Genomic DNA, 19,589 nt, shown 5'->3' with positions numbered 1-19,589 from the left:
GGATTGAGTGTGCCATTTTAAATTCAAGCACATCCTCTGCCACGGTAGAAGGTCTACGGGCAATGTTCGCCACCCATGGTCTACCGGATGTCTTGGTCAGCAACAATGGTCCGTGCTTCACAAGCACTGAATTCCAGGACTTCATGGCAGGCAATGGAATCAACTATGTCAGAATGGCACCGTTCAAGCCGGCCTCAAACCGCCAGGCGGAACGAGCAGTGCAGATAATCAAACAGGGGATGCTCAGAATCCAAGGGGGTTCCCTACAAAGCCGCTGATCATGCCTCCTGTTGGCCAATAGATCCCGACCACACTCGCTCACAGGGGTTCCACACGCAGAGCTGCTAATGAAAAGGACGCTCAAAACCAGGTTATCCCTTATACACCCCACCATGAAAGAAATTGTTGAGAGCAGGCTTCAGTCACAATGTGACTACCATGACAGGAATGCGAGGGTACGATGTATTGATGTCAATGATCCTGTTTTTGTCCTTAATTACGCTGCAGGTCTCAAATGGCTTGCAGGCACTGTGGTTGCCAAAGAGGGAAATACGGTTTTGGTAGTTAAACTTACCAATGGACAAATCTGCCGCAAACACATGGATCAAACTAAAAGGAGGTTCAGCAACCCCATAGAAGAAGCAGAGGAAGAACGCGACGTAGAATTTGCTCCAGCACAGGTGACCGAAAACCGGAACCAAGTGGAGGAGAGCCCAGTCACTGTGGGCAGTCCGGACAGGCCTGAGGCATCGCAAGCAGCAGACACTCAGGCCAGCGCCCAACAACCGGAGCCCCAACTCAGGCGCTCTACAAGGGAGCGTAAACCACCAGAGAGACTTAACCTATGATCCCAATAATACTTTGGGGGGGAAGTGATGTCATGTATTCAACTATCATTGTAACCCATGTATAAGCTGACCTAAGTTGTACACCTTGAGAACTTTGACCACAAGGGGTGAACTTGTGGGAGACACTCCTAACCTGGACTTTCAGGCATAAAAGGGGAAGCTCCACCCACCTTCATCACTTGAAGTCTTGGTAATAAAGGTAACTGGTCAGAGAGTGACCTTCTCTCAAGTATGGGCCTCGTGTGCATTTATACTGTATAGTAAGGACATATCAAGTGCGAAATTAAGGCACATGGTATTGGGGGTAATGTATTGACATGGATAGAGAACTGGTTGGCAGACAGGAAGCAATGAGTGGGAATAAGCGGGTCCTTTTCAGAATGGCAGACAGTGACTAGTGGGGTGCTGCAGGGTTTAATGCTGGGACCCCAGCTATTTACAATATACATTAATGATTTAGACGAAGGAATTGAATGTAATATCTCCAAGTTTGCAGATGACATTAAGCTGGGTGGCAGTGCGAGCTGCGAGGAGGATGCTAGGAGGCTGCAGGATGACTTGGACAGGTTAGGTGAATGGGCAAATGCATGACAGATGCAGTATAATGTGGATAAGTGTGAGGTTATCCACTTTGGTGGCAAAAACAGGAAGGCAGATTATTATCTGAATGGTACAGATTAGTAAAAGGGAGGTGCAACGAGACCTGGGTGTCATGGTACATCAGTCATTGAAGGTAGGCATGCAGGTACAGCAGGCAGTAAAGAAAGCAAATGGCATGCTGGCCTTCATAGCAAGGGGATTTGAGTATAGGAGCAGGGAGGTCTTACTGCAGTTGTACAGGACCTTGGTGAGACCACACCTTGAGTATTGTGTGCAGTTTTGGTCTCCTAATCTGAGGAAGGACGTTCTTGCTATTGATGGAGTGCAGCGAAGATTCACCAGACTGATTTCCAGGTTGGCAGGACTGACATATGAAGAAAGACTGGATCGCCTAGGCTTATACTCACTGGAATTTAGAAGAATGAGAGGGGATCTCATAGAAACATATAAAATTCTGACGGGATTGGACAGTGTAGTTGCAGGAAGAATGTTCCCGATGTTGGGAAAGTCCAGAACCAGGGGTCACAGTCTAAGGATAAGGGGTAAGCCATTTAGGATCGAGATGTGGAGAAACTTCTTCACTCAGAGAATTGTGAACCTGTGGAATTCTCTATCACAGACTAGTTCGTTAGATTTATTCAAAAGGGAGTTAGATGTGGCCCTTACGGCTAAAGGGATCAAGGGGTATGGAGAGAAAGCAGGATTGGGGTACTGAAGTTGCATGATCAGCCATGATCATATTGAATGGTGGTGCAGGCTCGAAGGGCCAAATGGCCTACTCCTGCACCTATTTTCTATGTTTCTATGACCCTCAGGTCCCTCTGTACTGCAGCATTTGCAATTTTTCTCCATTTAAATTATAATGTTGCCATCACTCAGGATGTCTACTTCTTCACCATCTCCTCAACCAGTACCCATCATGGTCCCAGAAAGTCAGCTGGGCCACGCAGGCAGAGACCTCACAGGCTGGAGCGCCTAGAAGTCACCAACCACAAGCATCACAAGGGTCCTAACATGAGCAATATTGTACAGCTTTCTTGCTCTTTTCATTTTGTTGCTTTAAACGTTGAATTACACACACACTCAGTTGTGGTAAATGGCAGGGTCAGGTCTTCTAGTTAGACATTCATACTATACAAAGGCAGCTGTCTGCTGTTCTGATTTCCGTGGCTGCTTGTGACAGACACGCCTTACGAGTTTCCCATATCTAATGTGTGTGTCTCAAACAGCCTTCCCTCTCTTTATACCAAAAAAGCCTTTGAACTCTCGTTTCCTTACGTAGTACATACAGATAGTTAACATACAGACGATGTCATGAATTACTGTACACAAACCAGATATTTTCCGCGCATAGTAACAAATGGTACATTCAAATAATTAATATATACAATGTGAATTACTGTACAAAATCCATGTCGTTTCCTCGCATAGTAACAAATGGTACATTCAAGTCATCATCATCATCATAGGCAGTCCCTCGAAATCGAGGAAGACTTGCTTCCACTCTAAAAGTGAGTTCTTAGGTGACTGAGCAGTCTAGTATGAGAATTACAGTCTCTGTCACAGGTGGGACAGACAGTCATTGAAGGAAAGGGTGGGTGGGATTGGTTTGCCACACGCTCCTTCCGCTGTCTGCGCTTGATTTCCGCATGCTCTTGGCGACAACACCCGAGATGCTCAGCGCCCTCCCGGATGCTCTTCCTCCACTTTGGGCAGTCTTGGGCCAAGGATTCCTAGGTGCCGGTGGGGATGTTGCACTTTATCAAGGAGGTTTTGAGGGTGTCCTTGAAACGAATAGAGCACTTGCTTTGGGAGTCTTGCGTCAGGCATGCGAACAATGTGGTCCACCCAGCAGAGCTGGTTGAGTGTGGTCAGTGCTTCGATGCTGGGGATGTTGGCCTGATCGAGGACGTCAACATTGGTGCATCTGTCCTCCCAAGGGATTTGCAGGATCTTGCGGAGACATCGTTGGTGGTATTTCTCCAGCGACTTGAGGTGTCTACTGTACATGGTCCATGTCTCTGAGCCATACAGGAGGGTGGGTATCACTCCAGCCCTGTAGCCCATGAGCTTGGTGGCAGATTTGAGGGCCTGGTCTTCGAACACTCTTTTCTTCAGGTGGCCGAAGGCTGCGCTGGCGCACTGGAGGTGGTGTTGAACCTCGTCGTCGATGTCTACCCTTGTTAATAATACGCTCCCGAAGTATGGAAAGTCCAGGGCCGCGCTGTGGCTCTTGATGCCTGCTCCACGTTGACATGCAAGCCTTGATCCTGACCAAAGGATCCACCACAGACCCAATCCACGTCCGGACTGGGGTCAAGCAGGGCTGCGTCATTGCTCCAACCCTCTTCTCGATTTTCCTCGCTGGAATGCTCCACCTCACAGTCAACAAGCTCCCCGCTGGAGTGGAACTAAACTACAGAACCAGTGGAAACCTGTTCAACCTTCTCCGTCTCCACGCCAGGTCCAAGATCACCCCAACCTCTGCCGTCGAACATTCAAATAATTAACATACAGACAATGTGAATTACTGTACACAAACCAGGTGATCAGCAGAAGAGTTTCTTTGGGGCCAAGTTTCGGCCTGAGTTGCTCCTGTTTTTTTGGAGCAACTGGTTTAGAATGGAGTATCTTAGAAATTTGAATTCTCGGCATTTAGTTTGCTCCAGTTCTAGTCAGTTGGAACAGTTTCACTTTGGGACAGAATTTTTTTTTCAAAAGAGGGCATGTCCGGCCACTTACGCCTGTTTTCAAAGTTTAGGCCATGAAAACTTACTCCAAACTAATTTAGAATGGAGTAAGTGAAGATTTTTGTACGTTCGAAAAAACCTTGTCTACACTTTAGAAAATCAGGCGTAGGTTACAAATTAAGGGAAGGGGGGGGGGTTTAAAGGGAAGTTTACAAACATTAAACACTTCAGTTTTACAAATAAAGAGCCATCATCAATAATAAATGATAAATACATCAATAAATCAACCAATAAATCAATCAAAAAAAATTAATAAAAAATAATTTTAAAAAAGATCAATAAATAAAACATTTTCTACTTACCGACTGCAGCACCGGGGGTCCTCCAACAGCGTGCTGGGACAGCCCCCCAGTGTGTCTCTGTCTGTCTGTCTGTGTGTGTCTCTCACTCTCTGTCTGTCAGTGTCTGTGTTTCTTACAGCGAGGGGAGGGGGAGGGGGAGGAGGGGAGAAGGGGGAGGGGGAGAGGGAGAAGGGGGGTGGGAGGGGGAGAGGGAGAAGGGGGGTGGGAGGGGGAGGGGGAGAAGGAGGGTGGTGGGGAGGGGGAGAAGGGGGGTTGGGGGAGGGGGAGAAGCGGGGTGGGGGGGAGGGGGAGAAGGGGGGTGGGGGAGAAGGGGGGGTGGGGAGAAGGGGTTGGGGGGGAGGGGGAGAAGGGGGGTGGGGGTGAGGTTGGGGAGGGGAGGAGGGGGGGGTGGGACTGGGGGGGAGGAGGAGGGGGGTGGGGGGAGGAGGAGGGGGTGGGGGGTGGGAGGAGGAGAAGGGGGGAGAGGAGGAGAAGGGGGGGAAGAGGAGCAGAAGGAGGGGGAGGAGAAGGGGTGGTAGGGGGGTGGGGGATGGGAAGAGGAGAAGGGGGAGAGGAGGAGAAGGGGGGAGAGGAGGAGAAGGAGGGGGAGAGGAGGAGAAGGGGGGGAGGAGAAGCGGGGTAGGGGGGTGGGGGGTGGGAGGAGGAGAAGGGGGGGAGAGGAGGAGAAGGGGGGGGGAAGAGGAGGAGAAGCGGGAGGGAAGAGGAGGAAGAGGGGGAGAAGGGGGGGAGAGGGGGAGAAAGGGGGGAGGGAGGGAGGGAGGGATGGAGGGAGGGAGGGAGAGAGGAGGGAGGGAGGGAAGGAAGGGAGAGAAGGAGGCTGAACGGCCGGGCCCAAGACTTCAGGCTGGATTTACAGGTAGGTGGCGTCAGGTCTCGGGGGGGGGGTCACGGAGGTCCGGGGGGGGGGGGGGGGGGGGGTGGAGGGAAGAGTCGCGGAGGTCCGGGGGGGAGTCACGGAGGTCGGAGTGGGAGAGTTGCTGAGGTCGGCGGGGGGGTGGGAGAGTCGCGGGGGGGGGGGGTGGGGGCGCGGAGGTCGGGTTGCCGTGGGGGGGGGGGAGAGAGCGGGGCTTGGGTCGGGTCCGGTCGAGTGGCAGGAGCCTTATCCACGCAGCCCCAGTGAGGCCATTCGGCCCGGGCTAGGAGCTGCGTGCTTCGGGCCCCTCCCACAGTTTTGGGCGCCTGGAGCTACTGCACATGCGCGCCCAATGTAGCGCGCATGTGCAGAGGTCCCGGCACTGTTTTCAGCGCAGGGACCTGGCTCCACCCCCTACAGCTCGTGCTGCGCCGCGCCCAGCTCCAGAGGACCTGCAGGGAGCCGGAGAATAGGTAAGTTTTTTTAGGCGCGCTTTGTGGCGCAAAAAACGGCCGTCCAGGTCCAGTCTGCGCTGTTTTAGGCGCGGCCCGAAACTTGGGCCCTTTGATTCCATGCATAGATAGTATCGATGATACATAACAATAGTTAACATGCAGGTAAATGACCAGCCACTATCATCCCGAAATCAAGTCTCACCCCCATAAATCGACTCCCAACATGAAGTACGGTAAACACACAGGTGATCAGATAGACACATTTCAATGGCTAAATGGCACCATATCGTCTAGCAGCCTGTTTTGATCCAAACATCTCCTGTTTTGATACAAACTTCCATCTTCAACCTTCAACCCCTTCGATTTGTCCAGACTGTGCCGAAGCAAAGCGTTTCAGAAATGTGGGCTTTCGCTCCCACATTCCCTCACTTCTTCTCTTTAACTCTGTGCCAGGCCTTATCTGGGTAGCAGTTGTATGGCCATTTGAGCTCATTCAACAGCATTCTCCAGTTGTAGTCCTTGTTTTCGAACACGACATCCGCAGTAAATCAAAATGACCAGCACAATGAACTGAAACAGCACCAGCATAAGGACAGGATGTATCATTGTGTTCATCACACCAGTTGCTGTTGGTCTCCATCCAAACAACGGCTCCCACCAACTTACATGTCCAATTTGAACCAAAGTTGTGCGAACGTTCTCACTTTCTGCAGTGTGATGGTTAATGTCCACAACAATTGCTTGATTCAAACTCCGTATTGTTGAAATCTTGTACTTCATTTCTGCATTTTCTTCTTCCAAATAGCAGCACGATTAGGGTCAAAGTAGGGTTGCTGCAGACTCAGATTCTCAGGATGCCATTTTAATGTCCATTGGTCTGTGATCACCTTGTGTCGATAGAATTGTAAATGATCTCACTCCATAATTAGAAGAGATCGATTAGAGCAATAAGATCCAACCTCCAGATATATATTTGTAGCTGGTCATTAGTAACAACAAAACCGTTACAAGGCACACATTATGTACCCATAATCGGCCAAACCCCATAGCCACAATTATAGACTTGTTTAACCGCCAAACCTCAGCATTGCATGAGCGAGATCATTCCATACAAGATGCTAAATTACCACATCCATTTTCCCTTAAGCCAACTTTCAATTTTTGATGTTTTCTACTGAATTCCACGCTGTTTACATTCTGCAATTTAAACTCGCAATCGGTGTCTTTGACCAAGTCTGTTGCCGTCTGCACAGTTTTTAACAATTTCCTCTGCTTTATGGGAGAAGTGTAACAACATAGAGTAAATGATGACGGAAATGCTGAATAGTCAGTCGAGAGACCCAATCCTTCTCTCAGTTCATCCTTCGGAACTGCTGTACTTTCCTCTCGCGACATTTGCAATGATCCAGCTTCTATTTCGCATCTTTTAAGATCATGTTTATAACTCCCACATTTGAACTTTTCACTGAACAGCTCATCAATTTTGAGACAGCCCATTCCTACAGAAACTTTAAATGCTTTTGAACAAGCTTCTCCCACTGCTTTCATCTCTGACTGTTCAGTAACTGCTCCTGGTGTACAGTCTCTGAAGAGGGACATCCCCTTCCTCCAGGATCACCTCAACCTTCATTTGTCCAACGGACCCTGTGTCAATTTCCCGCTGCCCTTCCACACATGCCTCGATAAAGGTATGGCCACCCCTATCCTGAAATAAGGGTCCGAAAGAAATGACGTGTGTGGTTGAGGCGCAGTATCCCTATAGCAATCTTCCCTCAAGTACAGAATCTACCCCCGACCTCACCATCTGAACCGAGGTATCACTCCTGTCTGTGACTCTAGCTTCTCTTTCCTCATTCTTCAATTTTTCTTTTAACTTTTCCAATTCTTTAGGCCGTCTATCCCTATCCTCTATCAACTAACGGGTTGGGATCCAGGCACTACCTGGTCCTGCTCCTTTTATGTGACTCCTCGTGGGAATCATCCACTCAGGCCCTTCTGCCTTCCATTGCTGTAACTCCTATCTCACTTCCATGACTGGGATACCTGCAGGTCTCTGATACAAGCTTTCTACCCTTGCCAACCATTTATCAAAGCTATCGTCCCCGCCCCAGGCATCTACTTCCAGAACTACTGAAGGATGTAGAAGAGTCAAAATGATCTCTCTATGTGTATCATCCCCGTAAAGACTGATAGCAATCCAATTACTTCCCAAACTTTTACAACAACTGGAATATACATTCCCCCGCTTCCCTGGGTCTTCCCCTGGTAATAATGCAAGCCGCTTTATGCACTGTGGCCCTGAGTGAGCACCAAAGATTGCAGCTATTATTCTCCTAAGCAGGGACCTGGAAGTTGTTTCAAAACCTATTACCTTTCCCCGGCGATTCCCTAAAGCTCGCAGAATCATGTGAACCCTCTGTTTCTCCAATATGTCCCCTGATTGCCACCATCCCAGAATATTACACACCATTGGGCAAACTTATTAAGATCCAGAAAGGGTGCAGGTCCCACTTCACTAAGGATAGCTCTCATGTCCTGTAACTTTATCCCTCTTCGCTCATACCAGGAATCCCCAAAACCACTTAAGGTAGTGTTCCCTTCACAAGCACCATAGGGAGCAGAGGAATCATGATTGTGCTCTAGCCTTGTCCACCCGAACGTGCTTCCCCCACTCTCCGCATTACCAGAAGGTCGTGTGTAATGTTGTGGAGTGTGAAGCGTCTGAGGAACTGAAGAGGCATCTAACTGCTCTGCCTCCGTACCTAACGTTGCCACGCCAACCACATGGGTTCGAGGCTCCGAAGTCAGAGAAGACAAAGGAGTTGTGGAAGGGAACGGTGGGCATTCTCCCTGTCCCTTAATCCCCTTTTCAATTCTCAGACCTGGGGAATCCTGTGAATACCACCTGGCTTTATTAATTGCTGTCCCTAATACCACCATCTGCTACAGCTTAGATATTCCTTTCTCTGGATCTTAATTACGGTTCTGTTCATCAACAAGATGCTGATCTACCAGCAGAACAGTCCCGGCTGCTCCGAGTGCCTGAAATTTACTCACTGCTGTTAGCTGCTGTTAGCTGCTCTCTCAGTTCTGAGACTTCCCTATCTCTAGCCTCAGCCTCTTCTCCTAACTTTTGAATCCCCAGCATTAGACACTGCAACACTAACGCTTTTCTCTTTTTATCACTTTTTAACCCAAACACTTTAATCTGTTTTAACTGAATACTCTCCACTAAGGATTGTCATGTCTCTCTCCATCTTCCTGTCATCGTTTCCTGCCCTATTCCGTAAGGTCCCCCTTTCGACTCAATCCACTCATTAAGAAATGACCCGACCTCATCTGGAATATCCCATGATTCTCCCATTACTAACTGGAGATCCCTTTATTCATGACAACTAAGAGAATGCTCACCCCTCGAACTGATGTGTGGGAAACACTCCTTCGAAAAACTCAGCCAACGAGCTTTTGAAAATCACGCCGGGGTCACCAAGATGTTGTACAGATTTCTTACTCTTTTCGCTTTGTTGCTTTAAACGTCAAATTACACACACACTCACTTGTAGTAAATGGCAAAATCAGGTCTTTTATTTAGACATTCATACTATACAAACCAAGTATGAAAGTTTCTGAGACACTTCACAAAGACAGCTCTCTGCTTGTTCCGATTTCCGTGGCTGCTTTTGACACACACACCTTCCGAGTTTCCAGTGTCTAATGTGTGTGTCTCAAACAGCCTTCCCTCTCTTTATACCAAAAAAGCCTTTGAACTCTTGTTTCCTTGCATAGTACATACAGATAATTAACATACAGATGATGTCATGAATTACTGTACACAAACCAGATCGTTTCCGCGCATAGTAACAAATGGTACATTCAAATAATTAACATACAGACGATGTGAATTACTGTACACAAACCCGGTGATCAGCAGAGGAGTTTCTTTGATTCCATGCATAGATAGTATTGATTATACATAACAATAGTTAACATACAGGTAAATGACCAGCCACTATCATCCCAAAAATTTAACCCTCCTGCTCCTGAAAGAATTCCATTGGCTGGTTCCACGTTTCGGAACAAGATGCTCACCCTGAATGGGTGCGGGTCATAGCGCAAAATGGTCCACAGTTTGGCGATAAATTGGCAATCTCGCTGAAAAAGATGGTAAGGTTGACTGCTGTGGGAAATGTGCAAGTCGTACTTACAGAGTAGAGGGTGATTTTTGAGGTTGAGGTTAAGGCACATTGCTGGGGCAGAGTAAAGGACTCTCTTTTCTAGCGTTAGCATGGGAACACTCGAAACTTATTTTTTTTTATTCTTTCCGGGATGTCGCTGGCATGGCCAACATTTATTGCCCATCCCTAATTGCCCAAGATGGTGGTGAGCTGCCTTCTTGAACTGCTGCAGTCCGTGTGATGAAGGAACTCCCACAGTGATGTTAGGGAGGGAGTTCCAGGATTTTGACCCAGCGACAATAAATAAATGATGATATATTTCCAAGTCAGGATAGTGTGTAACTTGGAGGGGAACTTGCAGGAGGTGGTGTTCCTATGCACCTGCTGCCCTTGTCTTTCTAGGTGGTAGAGGTCGTGGCTTTGGGAGGTGTTGAAGAAGCCTTGGCTTATTGGCAAAGAACGGAAAGTATTGAATTATTCACCACCATTGGTGAACCAAGTGGTAGCACTTTCATCCCTGAATTACAAGGTTATGGCTTTAAGCTATACTCCAGAACTTGCACACATAGATGCTGATTTTAAGCGAACTCGTCCAGTGACAAACTGATGGGATCAGATGGAAAGTACAATTGGGCGAGATGCAAAACAGGCAGGGTTCGGTTGCAATTAGCTCTAGAATCTAGAAAGAGAGTGCTGCATTGCTGGTGACGCCATCTTTTGGATGAGATATTAGGTGTCTGTAAAAAGTCCCGTTGCACTATCATTAACATTCAACCCTCAGCCAATACCATCAAAAACAGACTAGCAGGCCATTTAGTGTGTTTGCTCTCTGTGGGACCTTGCTGTGCACAAAGTATACACTGCATTTACCTACAACACTTCAAAAAGTCAATCATTATCCTGAGGACATGAAAGGCAGCATATAAATGCAACTGTTTTCCTCTTCATCTTAAATGGTGAAAAAAAATCACTCAAAAATGTTTGAATTAACACAATGGTGATGCAGCTCATTTATTGTGACATTCTACAGTTCGTTTTAGTCTGATAACAAGGTAATAGCTTGGTTATATTGACCGGTCTCTTTAGTTACTTCTGTCATGTTCCATGTTGCCTCCTCTGATTAGAATCTGTTCCTGACAAGTACAGCGATTAGCCGTACAGATTTATAACACACAGCTCCATGAGGCGATCGGTGTGTCAATGAGTCCTAATGACAGCCACCAGCATCTATTGTGGTACTTACACTTTCAATGGAACGGCATGGAATTGAGAATCTATATTCCGTGAAGGATGTGGAGGAACTGAGATCCTCGTCATAGGCAGTCCCTTGAATCGAGGATGACTTGCTTCCACGTCAAAAAGTTCACAGGTGTTCCAATGAAGGACCTAAAATTCCTGGTCCCGAACTAAATCTTGAAGGGTGGAAGATGCCTGTGCGTGGATTTTTTTAACGTGTGGTGGCCATTGCACACCAGCCACTACACGGGAGAATAGTTTTGATCCATTGACCTCTGGGTTCTGGGCCCAGCACGCTTCCGCTGCGCCATTCTGCTCAGTTAGGAACTGAGATACGTAGGGATGCAAATATATAATTCCTTCAAATGAGAGTGAAAGTGGATAAAGCTATAACAAGGTCAATAGCATATCAGGGTTTTATAAATAGGGGCATAGGGCTAAAAACGCAAAGGCTTAACACGCTCATTACCGGCAAAAAGCTGCTTTAAGAGGCCGGTCGCCGCTCTTTCGCCAGCTGGTGGTAGGTCTCGTGACTTCCTCCATTTCCCAGGTCCGGCAGCACCGCCAGTAAGGTCCATCGCCCTGCAAATTAAGTCGATGAACGTCACCCCGGCGAACTTGGACCTTGCACTGAGTTCAACACTGGATTCTCAGCTTGCCATGTATCCCTAGCGTGCAGCAAACTGACAGAGATGCTGTCAGCACCTCTTAAAGGATCACACACATCTTTCAGGTAAGTTTGTATTTAAGCTTTTAGATTGATTTTTCTTTGATTTTATTGAAGTAGTGGCTTGCTGCAATACATGTTAAAAGTTTTTTTAAGTGTATAGCGAGTGCTGCTGGACCCTTGCAATGTCTCGGATGTTAAAGGAAGACCTCTGAGGAGACAGGAAATGCTGCAAATGCTGGGTTTCCCAAGTTTAATGGCAGGGCCTGATTTGCATGCGACACTAGGCCGGACAGAGAAGGGAGGGAGGGATCGGATGGGGGCTGGTGCTGTGGGCGGGTGGGGGGAGGGGTGAGGAGAGAAAGTTGCCGTCATCAAGGGTCCGGAGGGAGAAGATCTGGGACATCGAAGGACTACGGTGGGGGAGAAGGGGGGTGGAGTTTGCAGAGCATCGTGGCTGACTGCAGGATGACCGTTGGTGGGGGGGGGGGGTCTCTGATCACGAGGAGTGGGTTAAGCAGGGACCCTGGATCCAGAAGATAGGTGTAAATGTATTTGCTTCCTGGATCCAGTAGTCCCCACCTTGCTGTAACTGCTGGGCTTTATGAAAATATAAAACCTGTCCACATGCAGTTAAAGACAAAATGGAGGTTAAAAAAGAGGCTTCCAGCCTCATTGTGATATTTAAATTGATGTCCCGCCTCCTGACAGCAGGTTGGCTCTCTGCGCCCTGTACTGCTTCCCATCTCACCTACATTAAAACCGAAGTGAGCAGGTTGGAGGCGGGTTCAGGTCAGGAATCCGATTTTAAACAATTTAACTACACACACGCTCCAAACCCACCTGTTCTTTAATGTTAAAATTCCTCCCCATTTGGGCAGATGACCAAAACCTTCGTCAAAGTGGTAGATTTTGAAGAGCGTCTTAAAGGAGGAAAGAGAGATAGAAAGGTGGAGAAGTTTAGGGAGGGAATCCAGAGTTTAGGGCCAAGGCAGCTGAAGGCACGGCCGAAATGGTTGAACGATTATAGTTGGGGATGCGCAAGAGGCCAGAATTAAAGGAGCGCAGATATCTCGGAAAGATGTGGGGCTGGAAGAGATTACAGAGAACGGGAGGACTCAGTTACATTTTAGGCTTGAGTCACATCCCCTAACATAGAACCTGTAAGTTCTTACACTATAGGGATAATTTTGTGAGGTCCCGATTCTCTAACTCGTCCTTGATGTCAGCAGATCTCTCAGCCAACAGCACAGTCTTGCAAAATTACTCCTTATAATTTCACACTTTTTCTGCATGCTTTAGTCAGCTAACTGCAATTACGTAGAATCATTCAACACAGAAGGAGGTTATTCGACCCATCGTGCCTGCGCCGGCTCTTTGAAAGACGTATCAAAGTAGCGCCACTCCCCTTTTGAAAGTTACTATTGAATCTGTTTCCACCACCCTTTCAGACAGTGAGTTCCACATCGTAACAACTCCGCATTAAAAAAAATTCTCCTCATCCCCCCTCTGTGTGCTCGGGTTACCCACCCTCCTGCCAGTGGAAATTTTTTCTTATTTAATCTGACAAAACCCTTAACACCTCGATCAAAACTCTCCTTATCCTTCTCTGCTGTAAGGAGAACAATCTCAGCTTCTCCAGTCTCTCCACATAACTCAAGTTTCTCAGCCTTGGTACCATTCTAGTAAATGTTTGTATCCTTGCCAAGGCCTTGACATCCTTCCTCAAGTATAGTGTCCAGAATGAACACAATACTCCAGCAGCGCTGGAGCCCAAACAGTGATTTATAAAGGTTTAGCATAACATGAACAAATCAAAACTAATACAAAACATAATAGCAAAATCAATTTAACAGCAAAGTGTAGCTATTGTAACTGATTTGATTACTTATCATATAATCGCTGCCCAGAAAACAAATACCACTTTTAGTTACTTAGGTTGGTTAAATATCTCATTGGAATAGCTGGTTATCTATCAATGGTCAATTGTGAAGTACAATGATCCAAGGTTCATTGGGTAGTTGATCCAAAAAGGAACAACCTTATCCAAGATTAAGACACTGAACAGTTAAGATGCAGAAAAATTACGCCAGACTTGTGTTAGTTGGCAGACGCAGACCGTCCTGACATAATTCCCAGCATCCATTGGAAGAAGCCAACTTTGTTGTTGTATTCAATAATGTACTCCGGGTAGATCTGGTGCTTCTCAAATATGACGAAGATGGTTGGGTCAGAGATATTATCGGTGCAGCTGTCATAGAGGTTGGTGAATGAGCCATCTTTCGAAGGTGGCCGGCAATAGTTTGCCCTTCCTTTGAAAAACTGGCCAACCAGAACCCTTGCGAGAAACATAGTCTTGGTGGCTGATGTTGTGAAGAAATAATTGTCTGCGTAGGATGCGTCTCTGGCAAAGTAACTTCCTAAGGGTGGAACAAAACACTTTTTTAGTTTATTATATATATATATATATATATATATGCAAAAAAATAAACAAACTGAAATGAGGCTGTATCTTCACAATCCCCAAATCTGACCAGTCCACAGCAGCAATGCTACACCTTGCGATGGAGTGAAAGTTTCATCATTGGAACAGATCCAGATCACCATCCAACTCAATCTTCTCAGTTTGTTCCCATTCTTGGAATTATTAGGATTTTAAAGGTTAGTAGATCAGACCGTACAAAAACTGATCATTAGGATTGCACATCAGAAAAAGAAAGTCCACTTATCAAGGGCTAGTGACGTCCTTAGCTATTTGCAATAGATGGAAGATCAGGGGGAAGTGGGCTTGTGATTTTCTGATGGGCACTCATGGTGTTTGTGGTCTCTCATCACAGGAAAGGACTCAGAGAATCTACCTACAAATGTGAAAATCTTCCCCTCCTATATTTTTTTTTTATTTATTTCCCCCACTCCTTTGGCTTCTTGAAGATGGTGACACGTACTGGAGTACCAGCACCCTTCCAGTACCTCATGGAACTGGCCATTCTTCATGTGTAAGTCTGGACATTAAGTTGTGACCATGGGGACAATCACAGCAGAGCCTGATCCTGTACTCACCTGATCAAAGACCACACACATACACACACAAAAAAACAAAGACTCTCATCAAAACAAACACAAAGACACTGGACAGTGATCAGGAGCAGCGACCCCTGTTCACTTCCCTTCTCCCTAGACCTGGAAAATTGATGCAGGAACAGAGAGACCTAGGTATGTACGTACACAAATCATTGAAGGACAAGTTGATAAGGCTATTAAAAAAGCATACAGAATCCTTAGCTTTATAAACAGAAGCATAGGGCACAAAAGCAAGGAAATTATGCTAAACCTTTATAAAACACCGGGTAGGCCTCAGTTGGAGTATTGTGTCCAATTCTGGGCACCACACTTTAGGAAGGATGTCAAGGCCTTAGAGAGGGTGCAGAGGAGATTTACTGGAATGGTACCAGGTGTGAGGGACTTCAATTATTTGGAGAGACTGGAGAAGTTGGGATTGTTCTCCTAAGACCAGGGAAGGTTAGGGGGAGATTTACCAGAGGTGTTCAAAATCATGAAGGGTTTTGATAGAGTAAATAAGGAGAAACTGTTTCGAGTGGCAGAAGAGTCAGTAACCAGAGGTCACAGATTTAAGATAACTGGCAAAAGAGCCAGAGAGGAGAGGAGAATTTTTTTTATCAGTGAGTTTTTGTGGTCTGGAAGGCACTGCCTGAAGGTGATGGAAGCAGATTCAATAATAAATTTCAAAAGGGAATTGGATTCCCTTACTTGAAAGTAAGAAATACTTGAAAGGAAGAAATTTACAGAGCTATAGGAAAAGAGATGGGGAGAGGGACTAATTGGATAGCTCTTTCAAGGAGCTGGCACAGGGATGATGGGCCGAATGGCCTCCTTCTGCACTGTATCATTCTATGATCTAGTTGTCACATCTCCATTCCATCTTAGCTAAAAAGCAGGATTTGTTTCTGGTGGTGAATCGTTAAGATGTTTGGGACATCCTAAGCTTGTGAAAGGCATTATATAAATGCAAGTCCTTTCTTTAACTCTGATTCAGATTAACTAGACCCATTAGCTCAGCTTTGTAAAAGTGTCTCTAACATTTGATGATCTAGAATATGAGTTATCAGACTTATTCTTTAGGCTGGGGAGATACTCTCTGGAGTTTAAAAGAATGAGAGGTGATTTCATTGAAACATACATGATTCTGAAGGGGATTGACAGGGTAGATACTGAGAGGTTGTTTCTTCTGGCTGGAGTGTCTAGAACTAGGGGGCACAGTCTCAGGATAAGGGGTAGGCCATTTAAGACAGATGAGGAGTAATTTCTTCACTCAGAGGGTTAGGAATCTTTGGAATTCTCTGCCCTAGAAGGTTGTGGATGTTGAGTCTTTGAGTATATTCAAGGCTGAGATAGATCAACTGTTGGACTCTAGGGATCAAGGGATATAAAGATTGGGCGGGAAAGTGGAGTTGAGATCGATGATCAGCCATGATCTTATTGACTGACAGAGCAGGCTCGAGGGGCCCTATGGCCTACTCCTGCTCCTATTTCTTACATTCTTTTGTTCTTATGGATGTAAATGAAATTCACGTTGTCAGTAACGCTGATTTTCCCTGTTACCTTTTCCGTATCCTTCTCCATGTGTCCCACAGATCCTCCAGTCAAAGTTCTCCTGACAGACGATAGCGACAGGTGAGGAATCCCAGCCATAGAAAAGCTGCTTCTCGCCCACCTCTTTACCGCCATTTTTCTTCTTCATCTGTTCCTTCTGCCTGTCTCACAAATACAAACAAACCACAGTGACCATCGCTAAACTGACAGGAGAAAGAAGAACAAGGCACAATCCTAAAATTAAGGGTAGTCCGTTCAGGGGTGATGTCAAGATGCACATTTTTTACACAAAGGGCCATGGAAATCTGGCACTCTCTTCCCCAAAAAGGCTGTGGATGCTGGGGGTCAATTGAAAATTTCAAGACTGAGATCGACAGATTTTTGTGAGGTAAGGGTGTCAAGCGATATGGAACAAAGTCTGTAAATGGAGTTAAGATACAGATCAGCCATGATCTAATTGAATGGCGTAACTGGCTCGAGGGGCGGAATGTCCTTCTCCTGTTCCTACATTCCTATGAGGGAGGGAAAAAACAAGAATGTTTCTATCTGGCTTCTCCACTTTTTCTCCCCATGGGCTAACTCCCAGGGGCCAAGTTTCGGCCTGAGTTGCTCCTGTTTTTTTGGAGCAACTGGTTTAGAACGGAGTATCTTAGAAATTTGAATTCTCGGCATTTAGTTTGCTCCAGTTCTAGTCAGTTAGAACAGTTTCACTTTGGAACAGAATTTTTTTTTCAAAAGGGGGTGTGTCCGGCCACTTACGCCTGTTTTCAAAGTTTAGGCAGTGAAAACTTACTCCAAACTAACTTAGAATGGAGTTAGTGAAGATTTTTGTATGTTCGAAAAAACCTTGTCTACACGTTAGAAAATCAGGCGTAGGTTACAAATTAGGCTTAGGGAACGGGGGGGGGGGGGGGGGAGGTGGGGGGAAGGGAAGTCATTAAATTCTACAATCAATCCTTAGTTATACTTATACAAATATTATACAAATAAATCTAACCTGAATAAAAATTTATAAGCAAAGAAAAGATTAAATAAACCATGTTCCTATCTGTGTGAAACAGCAGCAGCCTTCGAGCTGCTGTGCTTCAAGCAGGCCTATCATGTTGGAGACAGGCAGGGGTGTGGCGTCAGTGTCTCGACGGCAGCCCCAACAGCGGCAGCAAGCAGCCTTCGAGCTGAGCTGTGGTGCTTCAGGCAGGCCTTCATTCTGTTAGTGGCTGGCCAGCAGCCGAAGAATCAACACCGACGCACACAGCTTTTCAAGGGGGTTGAGGCCATTCGGCCATGGGATATGAGCGGCGTCAGTGGCTGGCCGGCAGCCAAAGAATCAACACCGACGCACGCAGCTTTCCAAGGGAGTTGGGGCCATTTGGCTACGCTTAAGGGGCGGCGTCAGTGGCTCGACGGCAGCGGAGTCCCTTTAAAAATGGCCGAGTGCCAATGTTTGTTTGACACTGCGCGTGCGCACACACTCCAACGCGCACGCGCAGGGTTGCCGGCACGATGTTGGCTCATTTAAATTAGACCCGCCCCCCACTGCTTAGAGAATCGGCGCGAGTGTTTGGCTCCGCCCCCCGCTGTGAAGTGCGTGCCGTGCCAAGCTGAGTTCGAGCTCCGAGGAGCCGGAGAATTAAACAGTTTTTTTCCTGCGCACTTTTAGGCGCGAAGAACAGGCGTGCAGTTTTCGGCGCGGCCGGAAACTTGGGGCCCTACTCTTGCCACCAAAGATCCTACTACCTGAAAGGTTGGTCAATCTGTTAAACTCACCAGCTCATTGTCTCTCTCCTCCATCTGCTTTTTTCCCAAGAAAGGAAGGAAAGAAGGAAGGAAGGAAGGTCCATAACCCAGGGACAATGAGGCCAGCTGCCTCTCTGATGGTCACAGCATAGACCAAAGGTCTTCCTGATCTCTACAGTACCACATCAGGTGGGGCACAAAGCGCTACTTCATTGCTAGACATTACATACCTACAAACTATCAGCAACATGAGCTTACAAACCATTGATAGACTTCCCACAGGGCCAGGTTTTGGATTCGTTCAATTTTCTGGATCACACTGTTCCTCATAGTCCGCTGAAAGAGGGACTGCACCTGTTTATATTCCTCTGAAGATTTGGGCACTGGAACAAGCTGCAGAGAGACGGTTATCAGCCAGAGGCACAGAGCAACAGGTAATCTAAACATATTCAAATACAGCGAATCTGGTTAATGTGTGAGATGGTTGGCAGTGTACATCTAGTGATCCCATGTACATAATGAAACAAACAACTTGCATTTACATAGCGCCTTTCACGACCTTGCTGTGTGCAAATTGGCTACTGCGTTTCCTACATTACAGCAGTGACTACATTTCAAAGGTACTTCATTGGTTGTAAAGCGCTTTGGGATGTCCAGAGGTTGTAAAAGGCGCTATATAAATGCAAATTCTTTCTAATGGGTCAATGTAATACACCATGTAGAACAGGGCCGCACGACCAGCATGGTTCCAGGTTCAATCACTGCTCTGTGCTGAGTTAACTGATCTCAGTGGGTCACATACAATTGCCTTCAGCATCCTTCAGATTGGGGAGAAGGAAACAGAAACAAAATAAAAAAGGCAGCCAGGGTTCTAATCCTATTTTCTATCCAAGAAACCTTGCTGGAGGTGCATGTATATGGATATCAAGGTGGAGGACAGAGTTGCGTTCCTCCAATTCTGGACTCTTGTGAATGCACGATTTCCAAAGCAACTGTGCCTTCAGCTGCCTAGGCTCCAAGCTCTGGAATTCCCTCCCTATACCTCTCTGCCTCTCTCTCCTCCTTTAAGACGCTCCTTAAAAACTACCTCTTTGACTAAGCTTTTGGCCACTTGTCCTAATATCTCCTTATTTGGTTCCCTGTCACATTTTTCTGATAACACTTGGGGTGTTTTAATAGGTTAAAGGCATTATATAAATGCAAGTTGGTGTTGTTGGGCTCAGCTGTGATGCCCCTGGCCCCCTTCAGTCAAATAACGTCTGGACACCCACTGTTTGGGCTCACTAGGGCAAAGTACCGGAGGCCAGTCAGTGTCTGTGGAGCTGGGTCTCTGCATGGATTCACTGATCTTAGGG

General features: G+C 46.7%; 1 protein-coding gene across 1 annotated transcript in view; it reads right to left on the bottom strand.

Moving 5' to 3' along the window:
• Positions 1-9,371: 9,371 nt before the first annotated feature.
• Positions 9,372-19,589, bottom strand: part of LOC139260052 (protein mono-ADP-ribosyltransferase PARP12-like) — a 67,315-nt gene continuing 57,097 nt past the window's right edge. The window contains exons 10-12 of the mRNA XM_070876163.1: positions 18,497-18,627; positions 16,507-16,658; positions 9,372-14,306 (exon numbers count right to left, since the gene is read on the bottom strand). Coding sequence (XP_070732264.1) covers positions 13,987-14,306; positions 16,507-16,658; positions 18,497-18,627 — 603 coding nt within the window. The 3' untranslated portion in view covers positions 9,372-13,986. The remainder of the gene's footprint in view (positions 14,307-16,506; positions 16,659-18,496; positions 18,628-19,589) is intronic.

Source organism: Pristiophorus japonicus, chromosome 3 (genome assembly GCF_044704955.1).
Source record: "Pristiophorus japonicus isolate sPriJap1 chromosome 3, sPriJap1.hap1, whole genome shotgun sequence".
In the NCBI taxonomy this organism is placed as follows: Eukaryota; Metazoa; Chordata; class Chondrichthyes; family Pristiophoridae; genus Pristiophorus; species Pristiophorus japonicus.
Note: the sequence above shows the minus strand (reverse complement) of the source record. Positions and strands in the feature narration are given on the sequence as shown.